This window comes from Pseudorca crassidens, chromosome 9 (genome assembly GCF_039906515.1).
Source record: "Pseudorca crassidens isolate mPseCra1 chromosome 9, mPseCra1.hap1, whole genome shotgun sequence".
In the NCBI taxonomy this organism is placed as follows: Eukaryota; Metazoa; Chordata; class Mammalia; order Artiodactyla; family Delphinidae; genus Pseudorca; species Pseudorca crassidens.
This window is the reverse complement of record NC_090304.1, coordinates 36,125,935-36,147,482: the sequence shown is the minus strand read 5'-3', so window position 1 is coordinate 36,147,482 and position 21,548 is coordinate 36,125,935. Positions and strand designations below refer to the sequence as shown.

Sequence of the window (21,548 nt, the reverse complement as noted above, 5' to 3'; positions counted from 1 at the left end):
TTATCTTTTTCTGCGTTTCCATCCCTTGTCTGTCCACTCATTTGGCATTTAGCATGTGTTACCCTATGAAAGTTTGGGAGATGTTGGATAATGTTAACTTGTACTTTTATTTAGCTCCCCAAGTATTCATAACTTGCCGTCTCAGGTGAGAGTACGTTTATCTGGTATCTGATTCATCCTGGAAAAATCTATAGTCCTTACCACAGTATTTAGCTCACATTAGAGAATCAGTAAGTATCCATTGACAAGATTGACTAAAAGCATTTTATATTAGGCAAAATGCTGGCTAAGCTGCGGTGACACAATTACAGTGGCTCCAACATGACAGAAGTTGACTTCTCTCTCACAGCCCAGAGGTGGGCGGACAGTCCAGGGTAGGTAGGCAGCTCTGTTCTATGAAGTCATCCAGGGACTCAGGTTCCAGCTTCTTACTCTGACATCCTCTAGGATGTCTTTCTCCACATGGTCAGAGCTGGCTCACTTGTACCGCATTCACATCCTGGCCTAAGGAATGGAGGAAAGGGAAGGGAAAGCAGGTAGCTTTCTTATTAAAATGTGATTCAAATATGCACATATTATCTCTGCTTGCAGCTCATTGGCTAAAATATCGTCACATGGTCACATCAGCTTGCAAGTGATGCTGGGAAATATAGAATGTAAATAGTCAGCCACGTGGTCTGATAAAACTCAGGACTCTGTTGCTAAAAGAAAGATGAGCCATTTGACCACTTACCATCCACTGGAATGACTAAAATTACCAAGATTGATTTTCACCATTGATTGATACCAAGTGGGTTGGAGAATAAAATAGTGCACCCACCTTAGCGAGCTCTTTGGTCATTCCTCTCTTAGGTATTAACCTAAGAGTAATGAAAACATATGTCCACTGGTACAAGAAAGTTCATGGGAGCCTTAGTCATAGGAGCAAAAAACAAGAAACAGACTAAATATCCATCCATACGAGAATGATTAGTCGTGTTGGGATAGTCATACCCTGGACTGCTGCTCAGCAATAAAACTGAACAAACTGCTTATACATCAACCAACGTTCACTTACCCATTCAGCATAGTAGGCACAGAGCCCAGGCCCGTGAAAATGTTTTAATTTCTTTTAAAATCAGAAGGAAAAAATGAACTTTTAGGTTGAAGAAAATATTTTATTATATAAGACGGATATATTTGTCATAGTAACACAGTTATAAGAGATACATTTTAAATTTTATTTTTTATGAAGGAAGGGGCCCATGAAGTCCCTAGGACCCATGAAGGTCATAACGCAGCCCTATAAACAATAGGGATGAATCTTAAAAACATTATTTTGAGCAAAACATACTGGAGACACAAAAGTACATGCTGTATGATTCTATTTAGTGAAGTTCTATAACAGGCAAAACTAATCTGTATTGATAGATCAGAAGGTGGTTGCCTCTGGGACGTGGAGGGATTGAAGGCACTTTCTGGGGTGAAAGAAATGTTTTGTATCTTGTTTTAGGTGGTGATTACCTAGGTGTATGCGCAATTGTTTAAAATCATGGAACTGAACCTTTTGCATCCATGCTTTTTTTTTTTTTTTTTTTTTTTTTTTTTTTTTTTTGCGTTACTCAGGAATCTCACTGTTGTGGCCTCTCCCGTTGCAGAGCACAGGCTCCGGACGCGCAGGCTCAGCGGCCATGGCTCACGGGCCCAGCCGCTCCACGGCATGTGGGATCTTCCCGGACCGGGGCACGAACCCGTGTCCCCTGCATCGGCATGCGGACTCTCAGCCACTGCGCCACCAGGGAAGCCCCCGTGCATTTTATCGTATATTAATTATGCTACAACTTTTTAAAAAAGAAAATCAGTGCAACCGATTTGATGAATGAATTCTTGAGACAGTGTTAGCTGACAAGATTTTCAGCTGCATTTTAGTAGAAAATCGTTAGGAGCTCAAAGGGAAGAGTTCAGGCACTGTGGCAGGCCAATGTGGAACAAACCACTCTGCTCTGTATCAGTCAAGGTTTTGGACTGCAAGCAACAGAAAGTAGCTTAAGCAGAAAATGAAATTATTGCAGGAATAACAGGAAGTATAACAAACAGGTTTTGAAAACAGGCAGGAATTAAAGGAAGCAAAACAGAAACAATCAGATAATCAGATCACTGGCAGATCCCACGATGCCATTATCCTGTATCTTCGCTCCACCCAACCAAACTCTCTCTCAGTTTTCCACTGCGTCTGTTTATTACTCCCCGCAAAGTAAAAAAAACCTGGATGAGAGTGTCTGATTGGCTGAGTCGAGATCTCACCTACATATAATAATTTTCTAGGAATTGGGAGGGGGAACATATTTCACTTGGTTTCTAGAGTGGCAGGTAGGGCCCTGTCTCCCACTTATTTTGGAATTCCCTATAATGATATGTTTGAATGCTGGGCAGCCAAAAATGACCACTGTCCACAACACTATCTGTGTTGTTCAGATTCTGGCGTGTGATCCTAACTCCTGTCCAGGACTTTCAGGATCCAGGATAGGCCCAATGTAGATAGTTATGTTCTAAACCACGATCCTGGCCCTGGAGAGTGAACAGGAGATCAGGTGTGGAAGGTCGCCCTGGCTCAACCATCTAGAACCTGAGCGGGGAAACCAGTTGTACTGGTGAGATACAGAGAGAACTTGAATTACATGAGAGAATATTTGAAAGGCAGAGAAGATAGTAGGCCTTGGTGATTAATCTAGAATGTGGTAAGGCGGAGAAAGGAGTCAAAGGTGACAGTCCGAATTTCTGACTTGAGAGAGAAGGGGTGAATGAAGATTGTGCGGACGAATAGGGACAGTGACACTGAAGAGAGGCAAGGAGTAGACTTTTTATTGCTGTTTGGGGTGGTTAGAAGGGAAGTGTTACGTTTTAATGTGGTGAATTCAAGATGAAGATGTCCAACACACAGTTGACATTACAGGTTTTAGAAAGGGATCAACGAAGATCAAGTCTATTGGCTGAGGCCTTGGATGAGGGCGAGAACAGCCCAGGTGGTGAGGAAGAACGCCAGGGAGAAGGTTCCGGAGATTCCCGATATTTAGGAGGTGGTCTCCCATCTTCCTACCTAGCCTGGTGCTGCGCACGTGCTCTGGGCCCCCCACGCCGGCGCCCAGGCACCCTCTGGTCCACGGGCGGGCCACCCCTCCACATCCCGCCCCTGTGGGCGGGGTGAGCAGCGATAGAGCAAAGTCACCCGGAAGATGAAGTCGGATAGGCGCGGACCGGGGAGGGGCCCCGCAGAGTCGGGCGAGGGGAGGAAAGCGCCTGGGCGGAGGGATGGCCGGATGTCCCGGCCCGCAGCCCTGAGCGCTGCGTTGGCGGCGGCGGCGGCGGCGGCGCTGGTGGTCGCGCTGCTCCTGCTGCAGCCTGAGGACGCGGGGCCGGGGGCCGGCTCCAGGTAAACCCTCCGTGTGGGGGACCAAGCTGGGCTCCGCGCCCCTGCGGGCGAAGGCAGGAGGGGCCGGAGTCGGGGACACCGGGGGGGAACGAGGCTTCCTGGTACCCGGGCGCATTCCCTGTTCCAGCCCCTTCCAAGGTGTGGGTTGGCTCAGAAGCGGGTAAGCAATACGGCGCCCCGCCCTCAGGGTGACTCTGCACTTTCCCCCGCGCCCAGACTGCAGAGAATAACCGTATCTTCCTCCAGAACAAATAACCTTTGTTCCCAGGGTAAGCACGGCTGTCCCTTTAAATATCCCGAGACCAGCACCTGTTAATGTTATTTCTGTAGCATGGCCGAGACAGAAGCGCTACCGAGGCTTCGGGAAGACTTCAGGATGCAGAATAAATCCGTCTTTATTTTGGGTGCCAGCGGGGAAACCGGCAGAGTGCTCTTGAAAGAAATCCTGGAGCAGGGCCTGTTTTCCAAAGTCACGCTGATTGGCCGGAGGAAGCTCACCTTCGACGAGGAAGCGTATAAAAACGTGGTGGGTATTTGAGCTGGAACTCAAAAATGTACCCGCAGTGGTTCTTCAGAGTGAGCATATTTTATGCTGCAAGGCTGAACATTACCCTGCAATGGCGGCAGGAGGTGTTCAGAGCGTGACCACGATTGGTCTGTGAGAGGTCTTACTGGAAGCTGGATTGTAGGTCCAGGTGGGCCTCCCCCTCACTCCCAGGCCTTGGACAAAGCCCTTCTCTCAGGCTTTGCCCCCATAAAATGGGGCCTAAGTGTAAGGGGGTCTAGGGAGACAGAGAAGAGCCATGCTTCCAGGGTCCTTTAAGCTGGCTTCTAGAAAAAAAGCCCTGTGACCTTGGGTAGTTAGTTTTCTCAACCCCATTGCTTGTTTTGTCTACCTGTCCACTACACACTGAAGTTAGCGAATCAGAAATAGCTTTGCAGAGGGGGAAAGGTCTATGGCACTGAGAGGTGGGGTTATTCACCTACAAGAATTTGCCCTGTCTCAGGGCTGCAGGCTTGTGTCTGTAAGTGGAATAGTCCCTTTCCTGTCACTTACACTTTTCGTGTTTAACCCACTGATAGACCAGACTTCAGTCTGGTGTTAATCCCCTAAATATTTGAAACCTGAGCTTGGTGGAGATTCCTTTCCCCTTGCAAATGGAGTTATTTGTGAACTGCAGTAAATTAAACTATAGTGAGACCGCCCCCCCCCCGCCCCCCGCAACCTGGACCCACAGGTAGAACATTCCAAATAACAAACGGTCTCACAAATAAATGTTCATGGCCCCTGCAGGTCCATGATCAGGTCATTTTGCATATGTCTTTGGTCCCTCAGGACTTTTCTGTTAAAATGGACATCTTTGTTCAGACTTAGGCAGGTAATACGTGATCTTCATCGTCTGGCTTCATGGGGGCATGTCACCTCTGGTCGTTAGAAACTGAAATCGAGTTCTGTGCTTTGACAGTTGAGTTTTGGTGGTGCCTCTTTTGGTCAGGCACTTTTTGTAAACATACATTTCTTCAGCATTGTGTATGGTGCCAGGAAAATGCTTTTGAAAGAGTCAGTGGTAGAGAGGGAAAGCAATGTTTTATTTAAAGTCCTGAATGATGGAAACTTCCCAAACTTTTCTTTTTTAAGCTTCACAACAAACTTAAGAGGTTAGATGGAGGTTCTTAAATTTCCATGGGCATGAGAATTACCGAGGGTGCTTATTAAAAGTGCAGTTTCTGATTCAGGAGTATTGGTGTGAGACCTAGGAATATGCCTTTTTGTCAAGCACCTGCTGACTGATTCTAATGCAGGTGGGTCGTGGTGTAGACTGAGGGAAAGATTATCATTCACATTTTACTGCTGAAGAAACTGAGACATATAAGTAACTTGGCCAAGATTATTAACATGCCTAGTAAGTAGCAGACCCAAGACTCAAGCCTAGGTTTTGAGACTCCAAACACCATTTCCTTCCCCAACATTATACCTCATTGGTATTTCTCCTGGTAGTATACAGACAGGTCTTTTATTTTTCCAGAGAGAAAATTATAATTGAACCTGACTTTAGAGATCTAGATCACACCTAGTCCAATTGTGTGTACTGTGGACATATAAGTACATTGTTGATTTTTTTTTTTTACATTGTTGATTTTTGAATTCAGATTAATTGCTTTTTGGTGGGAGAAAATGAGCTTGCAAAATTTGACGTTAAGTGGGTGGACTCTTTAGTAATGTTCTGTCATTCTTTAAATCTAGAGGGGGTATTTTTGTCTGTTTTTTTGTTTTGTTTTAATAACATCAAGTCATATACAACTATGTCTTTGTTGTCTAGAATCAAGAAGTAGTGGACTTTGAGAAATTGGATGACTACGCTTCTGCCTTTCAAGGTCATGATGTTGGATTCTGTTGCCTAGGTACCACCAGAAAGAAAGCTGGGGCGGTAAGGAAGGAATCTGCCCTTTTCCCCTTTCTCTGGTCGGTAATGTCGAAGATTCCATTTTTGCTCCCTCTTTTGCTTTATATTTGCTGTGCTTAAATGTAAATTAGCTCTTATCATTTAAGATTCCATATACTGCCCTAGCCTTTGCTATACTTTGAATAGTACTTATAAGTTCATCTTTCCTTCAGCATAATCCTTGAGTTCAGGCCTGTGTGCTGGAGATGTCATAAATATTTACATGGTCTTGCCTTTTGCAGATATCGTGGTCACTACTTGCCCTGACTTACGCAAACCATTATGTCTGAGTAAAAGTAACTGGCTCATGCTCTTAGCAGTAAGTTATTTTGGTTTCTTTATAAATGTCTTAAACTTAAAGCATTCTCTCTCACTTGAGTGATTTGCTTCAACCTGTTTTCATGCCAAGCTTTAAACTTCTGGGCTAGAACATCAGAACAGAGTCACGATTCAGCTAGCCTCCGGTGATGACTCAGCCTCCAGCGATGATTCAACCCCAATGGTGATTCAGCCTTAACTGACGCAGAACTGTCCTAACACACATTTTATTCTTTTTTAAATGATGTTCTAAATTGCTTCGGCCTCTGTATAGAAGTCAAATTTTACTACATAGTTAGAAATCATAGCTTACTATGTAGATCCTGGGCAAGTGTTAATACGTACATCTTATTTAATTTATACCTTGACTATAGTTTATCCCTTTGACAAAATTTACTTGCTGGAGTTAAACATGTCTTTTAAACATGCAGAACCATGATGCTGCCATGGGAGCTTACCATAGTTTTATAAACAGGCCCATGCATCAGAATCATTTGGAGAGCACAGAACTATTGGTTTATACCAACCAAGGAGTTAGGCTCAGATGTATTTCTCTGGGCTTTCTGGTGATCTAAAGAATAATTCTATTTATGCTTTCAGTAGGGACAAATTTCCAAATCTTCTGTAGTTCTACCATGCGCCCGTGGGAACACATCTGAGTTTTGAGCTCTGTGCTGGGAAGTGTGGATTATCGAGAAGTTGACTCTCCCGGGAATTGGCACATTATCTCTCCTAGGAAGGGTCATTTTCCTGCTGATCAGCTCCTGCAGTCTTTTCTGTCCCAGGGACAGTCACAAGGCATGTGCCCTCTGATAGCATTGAAAAACTTTTGTTCTAGTACACTGCAGGTTACATTGTCTCAAGTGCCAACCTGACTTGGGTGGTGACTCAGCAAAATAAGAACACTACTGCATTAGGCATAGAGCAGTTGATTTTCATGACATAAGGCAAATCTCATTATAGGGCGCTCCAGGGGAAAGTCTAAATTGCTTTGTTGCATCCAAATCACCTAATGCAATTTTAATCAGAGGAGTTGGATGTCTTCCCTATCCAGAATATTTTTTGAGATGGAGTTGGTTCTCCACCCGGAAACTAAATACCTTTTGTTCTCCAAAATCAGTTTGGAAAGATAAAAGTAATTGACCAGTAAGCAAGAGAAAAGACTGGTAAACCAAGTATAATCTCAGAAATAAGTTAGAGCTTAAATGGTTTAAGAGGATAGTGACAGAAAATAAGCTGACATTTCCTCCAGAAAGTCTTTCTTTTTTTTTTTTAATTTGAAGGTGATTTAGATTGGATACAGTATGAAGTTTGGAGGTTGTGATAACTTCAGGCAGTTTAAAAGAGGTGACAGTTCACAAGTGGCTAGGTAATAATAGTTGTTTGAGCGGGGGGAGGGTGTGTGGATTTCCAAGCTCACTCCACCTGGTATTCTGGTGAGCAGCGTTCTCTGTAAAAAAAAAAGGGAGCATCAGATGGGTATTGCAAAGCTGGTGGCAAGCCTAGTGTCATTCTGTAGCTGTTTTGTAACTGGAGCAGCCCGCATTTTACTTTAGCAACTTCAAGAAATTCAGGGTTTCTGTCTCGTTGAAATCCTATGAGTAGCCTGCTTATTTCCCTATGACCTTCAGTTTAATTTGCTGGGGATGGATGTTATAACAAAAAAGCATAATCAAGGTGGCTTAAACAACAGACATTTTCTGTCTCACAGTTTCCAAGGCTAGAAGTCTGAGGTGGAGGTGTTGTCAGGATTGGTTCTTTCTGAGGGCCGAGAGGGAAGGATCTTTTCCAGGCTTCTCTCCTTGACTTGTAGATGGCTGCCTTCTCTCTGTGTCTCTTCACATGGTGTTTTTCCTACGTGCCTGTGGCTATGTCCAAATTTCTCCTTATTATAACAACACTAGTCAAACGGTATTAAGAACCACCCTACTTGGAATGACCTCATCTTAACTAATTACATCTGCAAATAAGGACACATTCTGAGGTACTGGAGGTTAGGACTTCAACACAGGAATTTTGAGGGGGTAACATTGCAACCCATAAAATTCAGTCTACCCAGATTTCTTTTGACACAGGTGCTAGGGATAGGTCTGTTAGCTTTCTTCAGCTGTTTGGAAAACCATTTTCTTTAGCAGTAGCTGGTAAGATGCTAATCTTTCTTTTCACATTCACAAGCCATAGTTGTCTAATGAATGCAGTGACTGTGACTTGGCCCTAATCCAGATCTACTGGATCAGAATCTCTAAGGTTGGAAGCCTATTTTTAACATGCCTCCTGGGGGATTCTGATGCAGCCAACCTTTTCTTCTTGTTGGACCTGCTTTCTGGATGCATTAGACAGTATTAGTCCTCTTTGCCTGCTGGGTTTCCAGGTACTGTTGTCCCAGATAGCCTTCACCTTGCTTTGGTAAGTAACTTATGTACTAGTGAAGGTTGAAATACCCTTTGAAAACCAGATCTACATTGGCCATAAGTGAAGAGCAGAACCTCACACAGGGGCCAGAGAATGGTGCTTTCCCCTTATTAAGAGAAGGATTTGGTTAGTGAGTTTGAGGGGGTGTGATTTAGTTTCACCTTTTCATTTGTCTCCTCACCTGGTAGGCACAGGCTCCAGAAGTCCAGGCTCTTGTAGTCTGTTGAGTGGACGATGCCATTAATGTGATGAATGCAGCCATTGTCACACTTATTAGGCATCATTAAAGTCTCGTGGCCTCTGATTCAAATGATACACTCTTCTAATCCAGGGGCTTGTAAACTACAGACTGTGGGCCAAATACAGCCTGCCTGTTTTTGAACAGCCCCTGAGCTAAGAATGTTTTTGTATTTTAATTTTTTATTTATTTATTTTTTTAAAGTTCTTTTTCTTTTGAATTTTATTTTATTTATTTTTTTATGCAGCAGGTTCTTATTAGTTATCTACTTTAGACATATTAGTGTATATATATCAATCCCAATTTCCCAATCCATCCCACCACCACTACCCCACACACTTTCCCCCCTTGGTGTCCATACGTTTGTTCTCTACATCTGTGTCTCTATTTCTGCCCTGCAAAAAGGTTCATCTGTACCATTTTTCTAGGTTCCACATATATGCGTTAATATACAATATTTGTTTTTCTCTTTCTGACTTACTTCACTCTGTATGACAGTCTCTAGATCCATCCATGTCTCTACAAATAACCCAATTTCTTTCCTTTTTATGGCTGAGTAATATTCCATTGTATTTATGTACCACATCTTCTTTATCCATTTGTCTGTCGATGGGCATTTAGGTTGCTTCCATGTCCTGGCTATTGTAAATAGTACTGCAGTGAACATTGGGGTGCATGTGTCTTTTTTTTTTTTTCCATTTTAAAGTTTTTATTTTTAACATCTTTATTGGAGTATAATTGCTCTACAATGGTGTGTTAGTTTCTGCTTTATAACAAAGTGAATCAGCTATACATATACATATATCCCCATATCGCCTCCCTCTTGCGTCTCCCTCCCACCCTCCCTATCCCACCCCTCTAGGTGGTCACAAAGCACTGAGCTGATCTCCCTGTGCTATGTGGCTGCTTCCCACTAGCTATCTGTTTTACATTTCATAGTGTATATATGTCCATGCCACTCTCTCACTTCGTCCCATCTTACCCTTCCCCCTCCCCGTGTCCTCAAGTCAATTCTCTACGTCTATGCCTTTATTCCTGTCCTGCCCCTAGGTTCTTCAGAACTTATTTATTTATTTATTTTAAGATTCCATATATATATGTTAGCATACAGTATTTGTTTTTCTCTTTCTGACTTACTTCACTCTGTAGGACAGACTTTAGGTCCATCCACCTCACTACAAATAACTCAATTTCGTTTCTTTTTATGGCTGAGTAATATTCCATTGTATGTATGTGCCACATCTTCTTTATCCATTCATCTGTTGATGGACATTTAGGTTGCTTCCATGTCCTGGCTATTGTAAATAGAGCTGCAGTGGACATTGTGGTACATGGCTCTTTTTGAATTACGGTTTTCTCAGGGTATATGCCCAGTAGTGGGATTGCTGGGTCATATGGGAGTTCTAGTTTTAGTTTTTTAAGGAACCTCCATACTGTTCTCCATAGTGGCTGTATCAATTTACATTCCCACCAACAGTGCAAGAGTGTTCCCTTTTCTCCACACCCTCTCCAGCATTTGTTGTTTGTAGATTTTCTGATGATGCCCATTCTAACTAGTGTGAGCTGATACCTCATTGTAGTTTTGATTTGCATTTCTCTAATAATTAGTGATGTTGAGCAGCTTTTCATGTGCTTCTTGGCCATCTGTATGTCTTCTTTGGAGAAATGTCTATTTAGCTCTTCTGCCCATTTTTTGATTGGGTTGCTTGTTTTTTTGATATTGAGCTGCATGAGCTGTTTATATATTTTGGAGATTAATCCTTTGTCCATTGATTCGTTTGCAAATATTTTCTCCCATTCTGAGGGTTGTCTTTTCAACTTGTTTGTAGTTTCCTTTGCTTTGCAAAATCTTTTAAGTTTCATTAGGTCCCATTTGTTTATTTTTGTTTTTATTTCCATTACTCTAGGAGGTGAATCAAAAAAGATCTTGCTGTGATTTATGTCAAAGAGTGTTCTTCCTATGTTTTTCTCTAAGAGTTTTATAGTGTCCAGTCTTACATTTAGGTCTCTAATCCATTTTGAGTTTATTTTTGTGTATGGTGTTAGGGAGTGTTCTAATTTCATTCTTTTACATGTAGCTGTCCAGTTTTCCCAGCACCACTTATTGAAGAGACTGTCTTTTCTCCATTGTGTATCCTTGCCTCCTTTGTCATAGATTAGTTGACCATGGGTGCATGGGTTTATCTCTGGGCTTTCTATCCTGTTCCATTGATCCATACTTCTGTTTTGTGCCAATACCATACTGTCTTGATTACTGTAGCTTTGTAGTATAGTCTGAAGTCAGGGAGTCTGATTCCTACAGCTCCATTTTTCTTTCTCAAGACTGCTTTGGCTATTCGGGGTTTTTTGTGTCTTGATACAAATTTTAAGATTTTTTGTTCTAGTTCTGTAAAAAATGCCACTGGTAATTTGATGGAGATTGCATTGAATCTGTCAATTGTTTTGGGTAGTATAGTCATTTTCACAGTATTGATTCTTCCAATCCAAGAACATGGTATATTTCTCCATCTGTTTGTGTCATCTTTGATTTCTTTCATCAGTGTCTTATAGTTTTCTGCATACAGGTCTTTTACCTCCTTAGGTAGGTTTATTCCTAGGTATTTTATTCTTTTTGTTGCAATGGTTAACGGGATTGTTTCCTTAATTTCTCTTTCTGATCTTTCGTTGTTAGTGTATAGGAATGCAAGAGATTTCTGTGCATTAATTTTGTATCCTGCTACTGTACCAAATTCATTGATTAGCTCTAGTAATTTTCTGGTGGCATCTTTTGGATTCTCTATGTATATATCATGTCATCTGCAAACAGTGACAGTTTTACTTCTTTTCCAGTTTGTATTCCTTTTATTTCTTTTTCTTCTCTGATTGCTGTGGCTAGGACTTCCAAAACTATGTTGAATAATAGTGGCGAGAGTGGACATCCTTATCTTGTTCCTGATTTTAGAGGAAATGCTTTCAGTTTTTCACCATTGAGAATGATGTTTGCTCTGGATTTGTCATATATGGCTTTTATTATGTTGAGGTAGGTTCCCTCTATGCCCACTTTCTGGAGAGTTTTTATCATAAATGGGTGTTGAATTTTGTCAAAAGCTTTTTTTGCATCTATTGAGATGATCATATGGTTTTTATCCTTCAGTTTGTTAATATGGTGTATCACATTGATTGATTTGCATATATCGTAGAATCCTTGCATCTCTGGGATAAATCCCACTTGATCATGGTATATGATCCTTTCAGTGTGTTGTTGGATTCTGTTGGCTAGCATTTTGTTGAGGATTTTGCATCTATATTCATCAGTGGTAATAAGAATGTTTTTATATTTTTAAATGGTTAAAAATTTTCAAAGAGGACTAATGTGTCATGACACATAAGAATATAAGAAATTCACATTTCAGTATCCATAAATAAAGTTTTATTGGAACATTCTCATTACTTTATATATTATTAGTGGCTACATTTGCACAATGATGGCAGAGCTGTGTAATTGCAATAGAGGCCTGCAAATTTGAAAATATTTACTATCTCACCGTTTATAAGGAAAGCTTGCCAACCCCTGTTGTCACCTATACTATTTTATTTGATGTCTAGGAGGGGGCTTGTGAAGTGGTGAGGTCCCAGACGTTTCGTGAGACCCAGATCATAGCCTCTGTTTGGGTACCAAATGGCTGTGGGACCTTGGGTATGCTGGTTAGCTTCTGTGGGCCCCTGTCTCCTTGTCTGTACTGAGAGGGTGGTGACCACCGAAGCCCCTTTGGCCTGCAGAACTCTCTGACTTTCAAAACAGAAAGAAAGGAATGCCCCAAATGGAAAAAAATGTGTGATAACATAGAGATTGACTCAGGAATCCTCTGCATCTATAAGATTTTATTTTTCTATCCAGAGCTCTTTCTCTAACCAAGATCTTGGTTCCCCCTCTGTACATCAAATATAGACGTGCCCTCCAGGACACAAATAAATGGGGTCTCAGGTCACACCATTTGTTGTTTGTCAGTGTCTCTGTTTTCTAGTCTAATTTATAGGGTTGAATTGAAAAGGGAGTGAAGGAGAAAGAATCTGAAGCAGAAGTATGGCCAAGTGGGACCCTTTGCAGAATGAAATCCTCCCTTCTTGGAAAAGGGTCTTGTTGACCTTGACTCATTCCTGCCTGCTTGCTTGTCAATGCTGAAATACCTTATCAGGATGAGGTGTTCTTAAGCCACAGTGTTCCCAGTTTGCAGGCATTGGTAAAGAATATTAGAAGGAATACTTAGTAGCTTTGGATTTTCATAAGACTTAAAGAGTAATTAGAGAATTTGTCTACCTAGATGTTTGTAGAGCCCATGAAGACATCTCTGCTGTGTCATATCAGTATATTGTGTTTATTTTTTCGAGCAGGTGCTGGGAAAGGAAATTTATAGTGGGAATTTATTTAATCATTTCCTTTTTCTAGAAGGACTCTGATTCCTGTCTTAGAGTAAAACACACCAACTGTGGAATCATAAAGACACAAAGACATAATGGACTTAATTCTCTCAGAAGAGACATCTTTTTTTCTGCCATATGGTTGGGGAAACTAAATATGGTTTTTCTGAAAATTATGTTTCTGGGATATGGAGTAGCTTGTTTTAGTTTGTTTTTCTATTCTTTTATTTGAGCTGCTAGAGAACAAGAAAGGGTTTAATAATATCTTAAAGATAGCTCCTTTCTATCTACAAAGGGAGTCTTCCTCACTCCAGAGAAAATCAGTGTGTGTCGGTATCTCTGAGTAAGTGTCCGGGATCCACGTTTAAGTTTGGCTTCTGAGTCCTTGAAAGCCATTGACCCCTTTGCTTTTGAGTTTCATTCACCAGTTAAAAGGCCACGCATCAGGGCGGGGGAAGTGAAATTCAAAGTTTGTGGGCTTGGAATGATGCGTATTTATAATCAGCTTGAGGGCTCAGAGGATTTGTGAAATCGTTTTGGATTAACAGCCATTGATTGCTAATAAAACAGTATTGAGCTTTGTCCAGAGAACAGCAGTGAAGAAAGGTATGGGCACCTTGTCGACAGGACCCATTGAGCAGGGATGATGGGCTAAGTGTGAGGGTCTCTGCAGCAGCGTGGGTGCTCGTCCTGCCCGGAGCCGTTGTCAGTCCTTTGCCAGGCGGGTGAAAGGAGGGACGCCAGAGGCTGATGGCTGGGGTGGTATTGATGTGCCTTAGCTGACTAATCAGATTGTAAAAGTCCCATGGTATTTATGTCACTTTAATTTTCATCAAACAATTGGAGACTGCAGGACTCTATTAAGGAGTGGTTGATCCAGAACTAAAGCCAGATAAATTGGGGTCTCAGTTTAATCAAATTATCCCTTTACTGGCCCAGGATTAAGTGAGAGGGACAGCGTCGGTCTAGAGCCTTGTGATTGGCTGAAGCTTTCCCGTATTTTTAAAGACACCGATGAAAGAAGAAACATTTTAACAGAGACAACTCTAGTAATCCTTCCAAGAAATAGTGCTAAACCACCATCAGCAACAGAAAGGAATTTATTTCACTAGTCAACAATGTAATTTTATTGGGAATAATGAACCTGTTATCAAAATCAGAGTTCTGGTGAATTGGAGTGAGGGGAAGAAAATAGATGTGGAAGACAAATAGAGTGTTTTAGAATTTTTTAAAGTCGTTTTGGGTTGTTTTTCTTGGCACATCTTGAGCACATGTAAAAATCTCAATCCAGAGAATGACTCTGAGGAGATCAATCACAGCCCACTCCCAGGATGTGCTGAGTATTAAAACTGGTTTGCTGCACACTGATTTAAGAAAGCAACAACATGAGTTTCAATCAGTGTGTAGGACAGGTTGCTGAGTCCGTTATTAGGATGGAATGTCAAAGTCTACAACACAGAAGCAGATGGGGATGATTCCCGCTAAGAGTTAAGTTTATATTACCTAAAAAAAAAGAAAGAGGAACAACAGTACCCTGCAGGTCGTGGACATCGTTAAAAATGCTCCATAAGTGATAAGAAGAGAGGACGAGACAGGCTTTTGGGGTAACGGTGGTGCTCTATTTCTGGATCTGGGAGCTGGTTGCAGAAGATATTTATTAGTTTATGAACAGCTTATATAGCCAGCTCTATGCTTAGAATATATTTACTTTTATGATCTACTTCAATACAAAGTTTGAGAAGTTTGCTTGGGCCCCTTGTTTTAGAATTGAATTCTGTATTAGTTTCCTATTGCTGCTGTAACAAATTGCCTCAAATTTAGTGGCTTAAAACAACATAAGTTTATCATCTTACAGTTTTATAGGTTAGCAGTCCAATGTGGACTTTGCTGAGATAAAATCAAGGTGTTGACAGGGCTGATTTCCCTCTGTAGGCTCTAGGGGAGAATCCATTTTCTTTACCTTTTCTGGCTTCTAAAGACCACCTGCATATCTTGGTTCATGGTCCCTTCCTCCATCTTTAAGGCCAGCAATGGGGGATCAAGTGCTACTCACGTTGCCTAACTCCAGCCTCCTTTTCTGCTTCCCTTTTCCACTCTAGGGACTCTTGTGATTACATTGGGCCCAGTTGGATACTACAGAATAACCTTTTTCAAAGTCAGCTGATTAGCAGCCTTAATTCCACCTGCAACCTTAATTCCCCTTGGCCACGTAGCCTCTAACACGTTCACAGGTATGGGGATTAGGGCATGGACATCTTTGAGGGGCCATTATTCTGCCTACCACAGTTATGAATTAGTTCTGTTATTAGCTGGTGATGGTGTGAGGTAAGAAGGAACGTGAGTACCGTGGGGAGCACGGCTCAGAGAGTCAGGAATTTGCGCTCTGCTCTCAGCTATCTCACTCATTAGCCGGTAGTTCCTGGATCGCTGGACCTTGTTGTCACATCTCCACAGTGAGGGGGTTAGGCGTGATGTTTCCTAAGGTGCCTTCTATCTATCTTATGAAAGATACATATCTCCATACAAAATATAACATTTAGGGTCAGTAACTACCAGAGGGCAGATTTTTAATTTAAAAAAAATCACTGGGGCAGTAATCCAGTCTTCAGATTTGGAATCCTCATTATATGAAACCTCATTATATAATTGTGGGTACCCATGAAGTTCAGCTTCAGTGGACTTTAGACCGCTCTTCAGCTGTACCAAGTTTGAGGATGCCAGACTTCGTGGTGGTCCCAAGAAGCTGTTACTAAATGGAATTCCCTAGTCTGGGTACAGGCCGGTATCCTTCACTTAGGCCCTGGAAACCAGTCTGTATTCTCTTGTTTGCACCATCCTCTCCCCTCTTCCTTTGATTGCCACTTAGTTCTTTTTTTTCCTAATTGGATTTACCTTTTCTCTGCTTTCGCTGGACTTTTATTCATTCATTCAAATATTTTTGGAGCACCTGCCATGTGCTGGGTGGGCATGTACTGATGCTGAGATGTGAATTAGGAAAGACCCAACCGCTACCCTCACTGGACTGAGTCTAGACCAGGGGTCTCCAAACACTCTTGAGTATATACCTGTCAGTAAAAAAAAATTTGCAGATGCACTCCTTACTAACGTGTGAAGTATGTTGTAAAGCATACACAAAAATTGGAAATTAGATAGACTTTGTTCTCATAGTGCATGGGTAGTGTTCTCTGCCACCCTTTGAGACCCTCCTATGTTAGAGTTGACACACAAAAAAATAGAGAAAACAGAGAGAGGGTGGTAAGGTTGTAAAGGATTAAGGACAAAGAAATGTGAGACTAAAAACAGTTTCTCAGGGACTTCCCTGGTGGTCCAGTGGTTAAGATTCTGTGCTCCCAGTGCTGGGGGCCAGTGTTTGATCCCTGGTCAGGGAACTACATCCCGCATGCCACAACTAAAGATCCCACATGCCTCAACTAAAGATTCTGCATGCCACAAAAAAGATCCCGCATGTCACAACTAAAGACCTGGTGCAGCCAAGTTAATAAATAAATAAATATTAAAAAAACAACAATGAAAAACCCCAGTTTCTCAGCCTGATATTATTGTTCCTTTTGCTCCTTGCAGATTTTCTTGGTGTCTGTGTTTCAGTGTCATTGTCCTTGTTTTTTCATTGCAGTCTGGCCTTGCTACTAAAGCTGGTACATCTATCCTGAGCATCATATTGGAGTCATTCCCAGGGTCTAAGCCTGACATTCGTGTTGTTTTGGATGCATTTTATTTGGATCCCCATCCTCGTCCACCCCCCCCCCACCCCCCCGCAAGGACTCTTAACCTGCCACCCAAGCTGATAAGTAATCTTTAAGATGAACTCACAGCTTTTGGGAAATAACTCACATCCTTTTCACCCTTAGGAGGGATTTGTTCGTGTTGATCGAGATTACGTCCTGAAGTCTGCAGAGCTGGCAAAAGCTGGAGGGTGCAAACATTTCAACTTGCTGTCCTCTAAGGGAGCTGATAAGTCAAGCAGTTTTTTATATCTGCAAGTCAAGGTTTGTGCATGTTTCTATCTTTTGTATACTTTGGAGAACCCTGGCTAATTGGCAATACTAAATAATACAAAATGCTAAGTAATGCCAAAATGCATTTAATGCATTATATTATGCATTTTTTATAACTACACGGACTGCTTTTTTGCAGAGATGTACTTAGTAAACAGGAGTGATTTGAAAGATAATTTCCAGTGTCTTCCCCTCTGTTGATTATCTAGTCATCATAAAATGAGATGTTGCAGCCCTGGTCTTGAGGATCAGCCCAGAATCTTAGCATTAGAAGAGACTTTGAGACAGTGATACTTTTTCAGAGTAGATTAAATGTTATTATTGGGTATGGTTCTTGTCCTCAAGAATTACAGTCTTGTTTGGGGGTATCCCCAAAGCCAGCCCCAAGTTTGGGAATGCGCTAGAAGGCCTCCCAGGACTGCCATATAGTTATCTTCACAGCCATGTTGTATTACAATGAAAGAATATAAAGCAGAGTCAGTGCAGGGAAAAAGAAGTGCATGGAGTGAGCTCTGGAGGAATCTAGGTTCAGGCTTCCAAGGGTCTTCTGCCAGTGGAGTTACACGTGTTTCATTTCTCCAGCAATGAGTATTGCCTACCAGAGAAATTCACTTGAGCTCAGGAGTCCAGGGTTTTGATGGGGGTCAGTCACGTAGGCACCCTCAGCGTAAAAAAATTACAGACTTCCAGAAGGAAAGCAAGTGTTCAGCATAAACCACATTGTTTGTACAAATAGTTTAGGCATAGTAAAGTACCCTTATCAGTTAGCTAATGCCAGGAACACTCCTAAAATCTGAGTTCCCAGACACAGGCCAGAGGACAACCTGGCAAGCAGACCTTTCTAAGCAGTTTCAGCCTGGTACTCTTGTACACATGTTGCTAATAGAGACAAAACACATCTTTGTAAAAAACCAACTAAGAAACGCACCCTCATAAAAATTTACATATGAATGTTTATAGAAGCATTATTCATCATAGACAAAGAGTAGAAACAACTCAAATATCCATCAGCTGATGCATGGATGAAAAAAATGTGGCATATACCTACAAAATAACATTGATTTAACTATGAAAAGAAATGACATATTATAGCATGGGTGAACGTTGAAAACAGTATGCTGAATGAGGGAGGCCAGTCACAAAGGGCCACAACTTACATGACTTAATTTATAGGAAATGTCCAGGATAGGCATATCTTTAGAGACAGAAAGATTAATGGTTGGCTAGGGTTTGCGGGAGGGGATGGGAGTGAGTGCTAATTGGTACGGGGTTTCTTTTGGGGTGATGAAATATTCTAAATTTAGATTGTGGTGAAGGTGGGACAACTGTCTGTGAATGTATTAAAAATCATTCATTGAAAAAAGCTTTTTAATACATTAATACATTTAATACATTTAATACATTAAAATGTATTTTTTAAATATATTGATTAAAATGTATTACTGCAGATTATACAGTGCTGTAGGTTAAGTGCCAAATGAATGGTATGAACAGCCCAAGAAGGCGGCGGTGAGCAGGCTGCTTAGTTCATAGGCCTTTTAAACATCCCTGTGGCCAAGCTTCTCTGGCATTTCTGTTTATAGAGATGCCTGGCGTGAAAATTCATGGATTGTTCAACAAATTTAATTTAAAGCCTCATCTAGATGCTCTGTCTCTTGAAATGTTGTGGGTTTTGTTAGGAAGTAATACAAGGGAGTCTGTGGTTCTTCTGACCTCCTGAAACTACCTGGAAGCCAAAAAAGGTTAAGGTCCCCTGGCCTGCAGCACTGATTCTGGAGTGACGGACAGTTCTTTATGGCTGAACTCCTAACATGTCACTCTCTGGATCTGTTTCAGTAGGTCACATGACAGGCTGGACTGACCATGCAGCCATTTACTCATTCGGTGCATCTTTTTTCACTCTCTACTACATATCAGGATTAACTGATCTCTTCCTTAACTTCCCAGACTCTCTGGAATCTAAAAATCTAGGGGAGGATATTAACTAGTATTGAGACCTGCAGAAGTAGATTGTCTTCAAAACCCCAAGTTATTCTTGTTATTCTCTCTTAAGCATTACAGCAAGTTGGTCTTGATTAAATACTAGAAATGTTTTTTTTTTTTTGTTAACAGGGAGAAGTGGAAGCTAGGGTTGAAGAGTTAAAATTTGATCGTTACTCCATATTTAGGCCCGGGTAAGTATTCCTACTGCCTAAGAGTACACCACTGTTGGTTATTCCCTAGAAGCTGGTTTTTCATTTGAAGAGGCTGACAAATTTCCACGATATGAAAGAGTTGGCTGGAGGGAGATTGCTTCTCTGAAGAACCCACTTTTAGCTTTGAAGGAAAGGCTAGACGGTTGGTGGTGCCAGGTTCAGAATAGTCTGAAATTTTCTGGGTAGCCTTGGCTGCCTTCTTCTTTAAAATCCTCTTCCTGCCCAAATAAAACCATTTATGCACTGTATTAGTGTGTTTGGGCTGCCACAACACTAACACTGCAGAATGGGAGGCTACAAGTCCAAGGTCAAAGTGCCATCAGGGTTAGTGTCGGGTGAGGCCTCTCTTCTGGCTTGTTGATTCATTGCTGCTTCTCTCTGTGTCCTCCTATGGTCTTTCTTCTGTGTGAGTGGAGAGAAAGAGAGAAATATCTGATATCTCTTCCTTTTCTGTAAGGACACTAGTCCTATCAGATTAGGGTCCCATCCTTATGCCCTAACTTAACCTTAATTACCTCCCTAGAGGTGTGTCTTCAAATACGATCCCACTGGGGATTAGTGCTTCATGAATTTGGGGGGACACAGTTCAATCCATAACATCCTGTATGGTCTGAATGCAATGTACCATCTCTTCCTCTGCTCTTCTTTTTCTCTTTAGAGTTCTATTATGTGATAGGCAAGAATCTCGCCCAGGTGAATGGTTGATTAGGAAGTTCTTTGACTCCTTACCAGAATCTTGGGCCAGCGGTCACTCTGTGCCAGTGATGACTGTGGTTAGAGCAATGCTGAACAACGCAGTGAGACCAAGTGACAAGAAGAAGGAACTGCTAGATAACGAGGCCATCCACGACCTGGGGAAAGCTGATGGCTCTCTCAAGCCGTGACCACACTGGAGAAATGCTTTCTATCGTCAAACTCAACACCCATCACCTAATCGGTAATTTCAGGGTCTAAAAAAAACATGTGCTTTAACTGTGGTTTCACTATTCTCAGTCGCCCAGATCCAATCAAAAAATGATCGTGCTCTGCATCAGCATTTTAGAGCCTGATGGTACATATATAGACATTACCCTGGGAAGCCTTTCAAAAATAGAGATCCAGCAGCTCCCTGGTGGTCTAGTGTCTCGTATTCGGCACAGAAATGAGAAGTTCATAGGCCCTACCTCAAACTTTCTCAATCAGAATTTTGGGGGTATGGGGACAGAAATCTGTTGTTTTAGTTAAGCTTCTCTTATGGTTCTGATGCCACTGGTGGGGAGGCCAGCTTTGAAAGCTTGTCTGCAGAGTCACAGCAGCAGTGAAGACTTTATGTATCATGCAGATGAGTCCTGAACAAAAATTGTTGACATTTGTGTCTCTGAGTTACCCAGTGCTGACTGCATGTTAATTGTGTAAGTGAACATTGTGCCTTACTATTTCTTTAGAATATATAATAAAAGTTATTATATAACTGAGCTTATATAATTCATGGGAGAATTAAATAGAAGAGTTAAAATAAATGGACAAGTCATGGGTTCCCTTAGATTGTTAGAAAATGCCCAAGTATCTGTGGTAATATGCAGTTATTTTGGGCAATGGGATTATAGAATAGCAGCTAATATATATCAAGTGCTTGCTAATTGCCAGCTTTTACACATGATGTCTGTCCTTTAACCCTCCAAACAATCTTTATAATTCTTACAGGCAGTACTATCATCCCCCTATCTTAGGTGGGGAAACCGAGGCTCACTGTGGTTAAATGCCTTGCCCAAGGGCTTAAAGCTGAAGCCTGAAGCTAGGAAATGGCAGAGCCAGGATTCTAACTAACCCAAGTGAGCCTGAGTCCATAGCTTCTGTTTTTAACTACTCTGCAAGAGCATCCAGTATCTGTATATTTCCAGGAAGTTCCAGTTAATTGTTACTGGATCAGTACATGCCATGGATGAATAAGATAGAAATGTTTGGGTTTCTTCATTGGTCTAGGATCCCTCTAATGATTAACTACACAATGTTCACATAGCCAGTAAATGTATATCTCAAAGTGCTTCACTTTAAAAACTATGGAAAAGGAAAGGAAGAGGCAGAAGGAAGGGTCAAAGTCAAGAGGAACACACTGTTAATTTCCATCATGGAACAAAG

General features: G+C 41.6%; 1 protein-coding gene across 3 annotated transcripts; it reads left to right on the top strand.

Annotated features, from left to right (window-relative positions):
* Positions 1–3,225: 3,225 nt before the first annotated feature.
* HTATIP2 (HIV-1 Tat interactive protein 2) lies at positions 3,226–21,383 on the top strand. 3 transcript variants are annotated; one of them, XM_067749634.1, is made up of 7 exons: positions 3,226–3,409; positions 3,740–3,935; positions 5,731–5,812; positions 6,096–6,172; positions 17,089–17,226; positions 19,348–19,409; positions 20,089–21,383. In XM_067749634.1, the coding sequence occupies exons 1-7, from the start codon at positions 3,297–3,299 to the stop codon at positions 20,312–20,314; spliced, it is 894 nt and encodes a 297-aa protein (XP_067605735.1). In that variant the 5' UTR covers positions 3,226–3,296; the 3' UTR covers positions 20,315–21,383. The 3 variants fall into 3 exon arrangements, with proteins under 3 accessions (XP_067605735.1, XP_067605737.1, XP_067605738.1); XM_067749637.1 differs by lacking the exon at positions 3,226–3,409 and adding an exon at positions 3,448–3,569; XM_067749636.1 differs by lacking the exon at positions 6,096–6,172 and having other exon boundaries at positions 3,230–3,409; positions 5,731–5,838.
* The last annotated feature ends 165 nt before the right edge of the window (positions 21,384–21,548 follow it).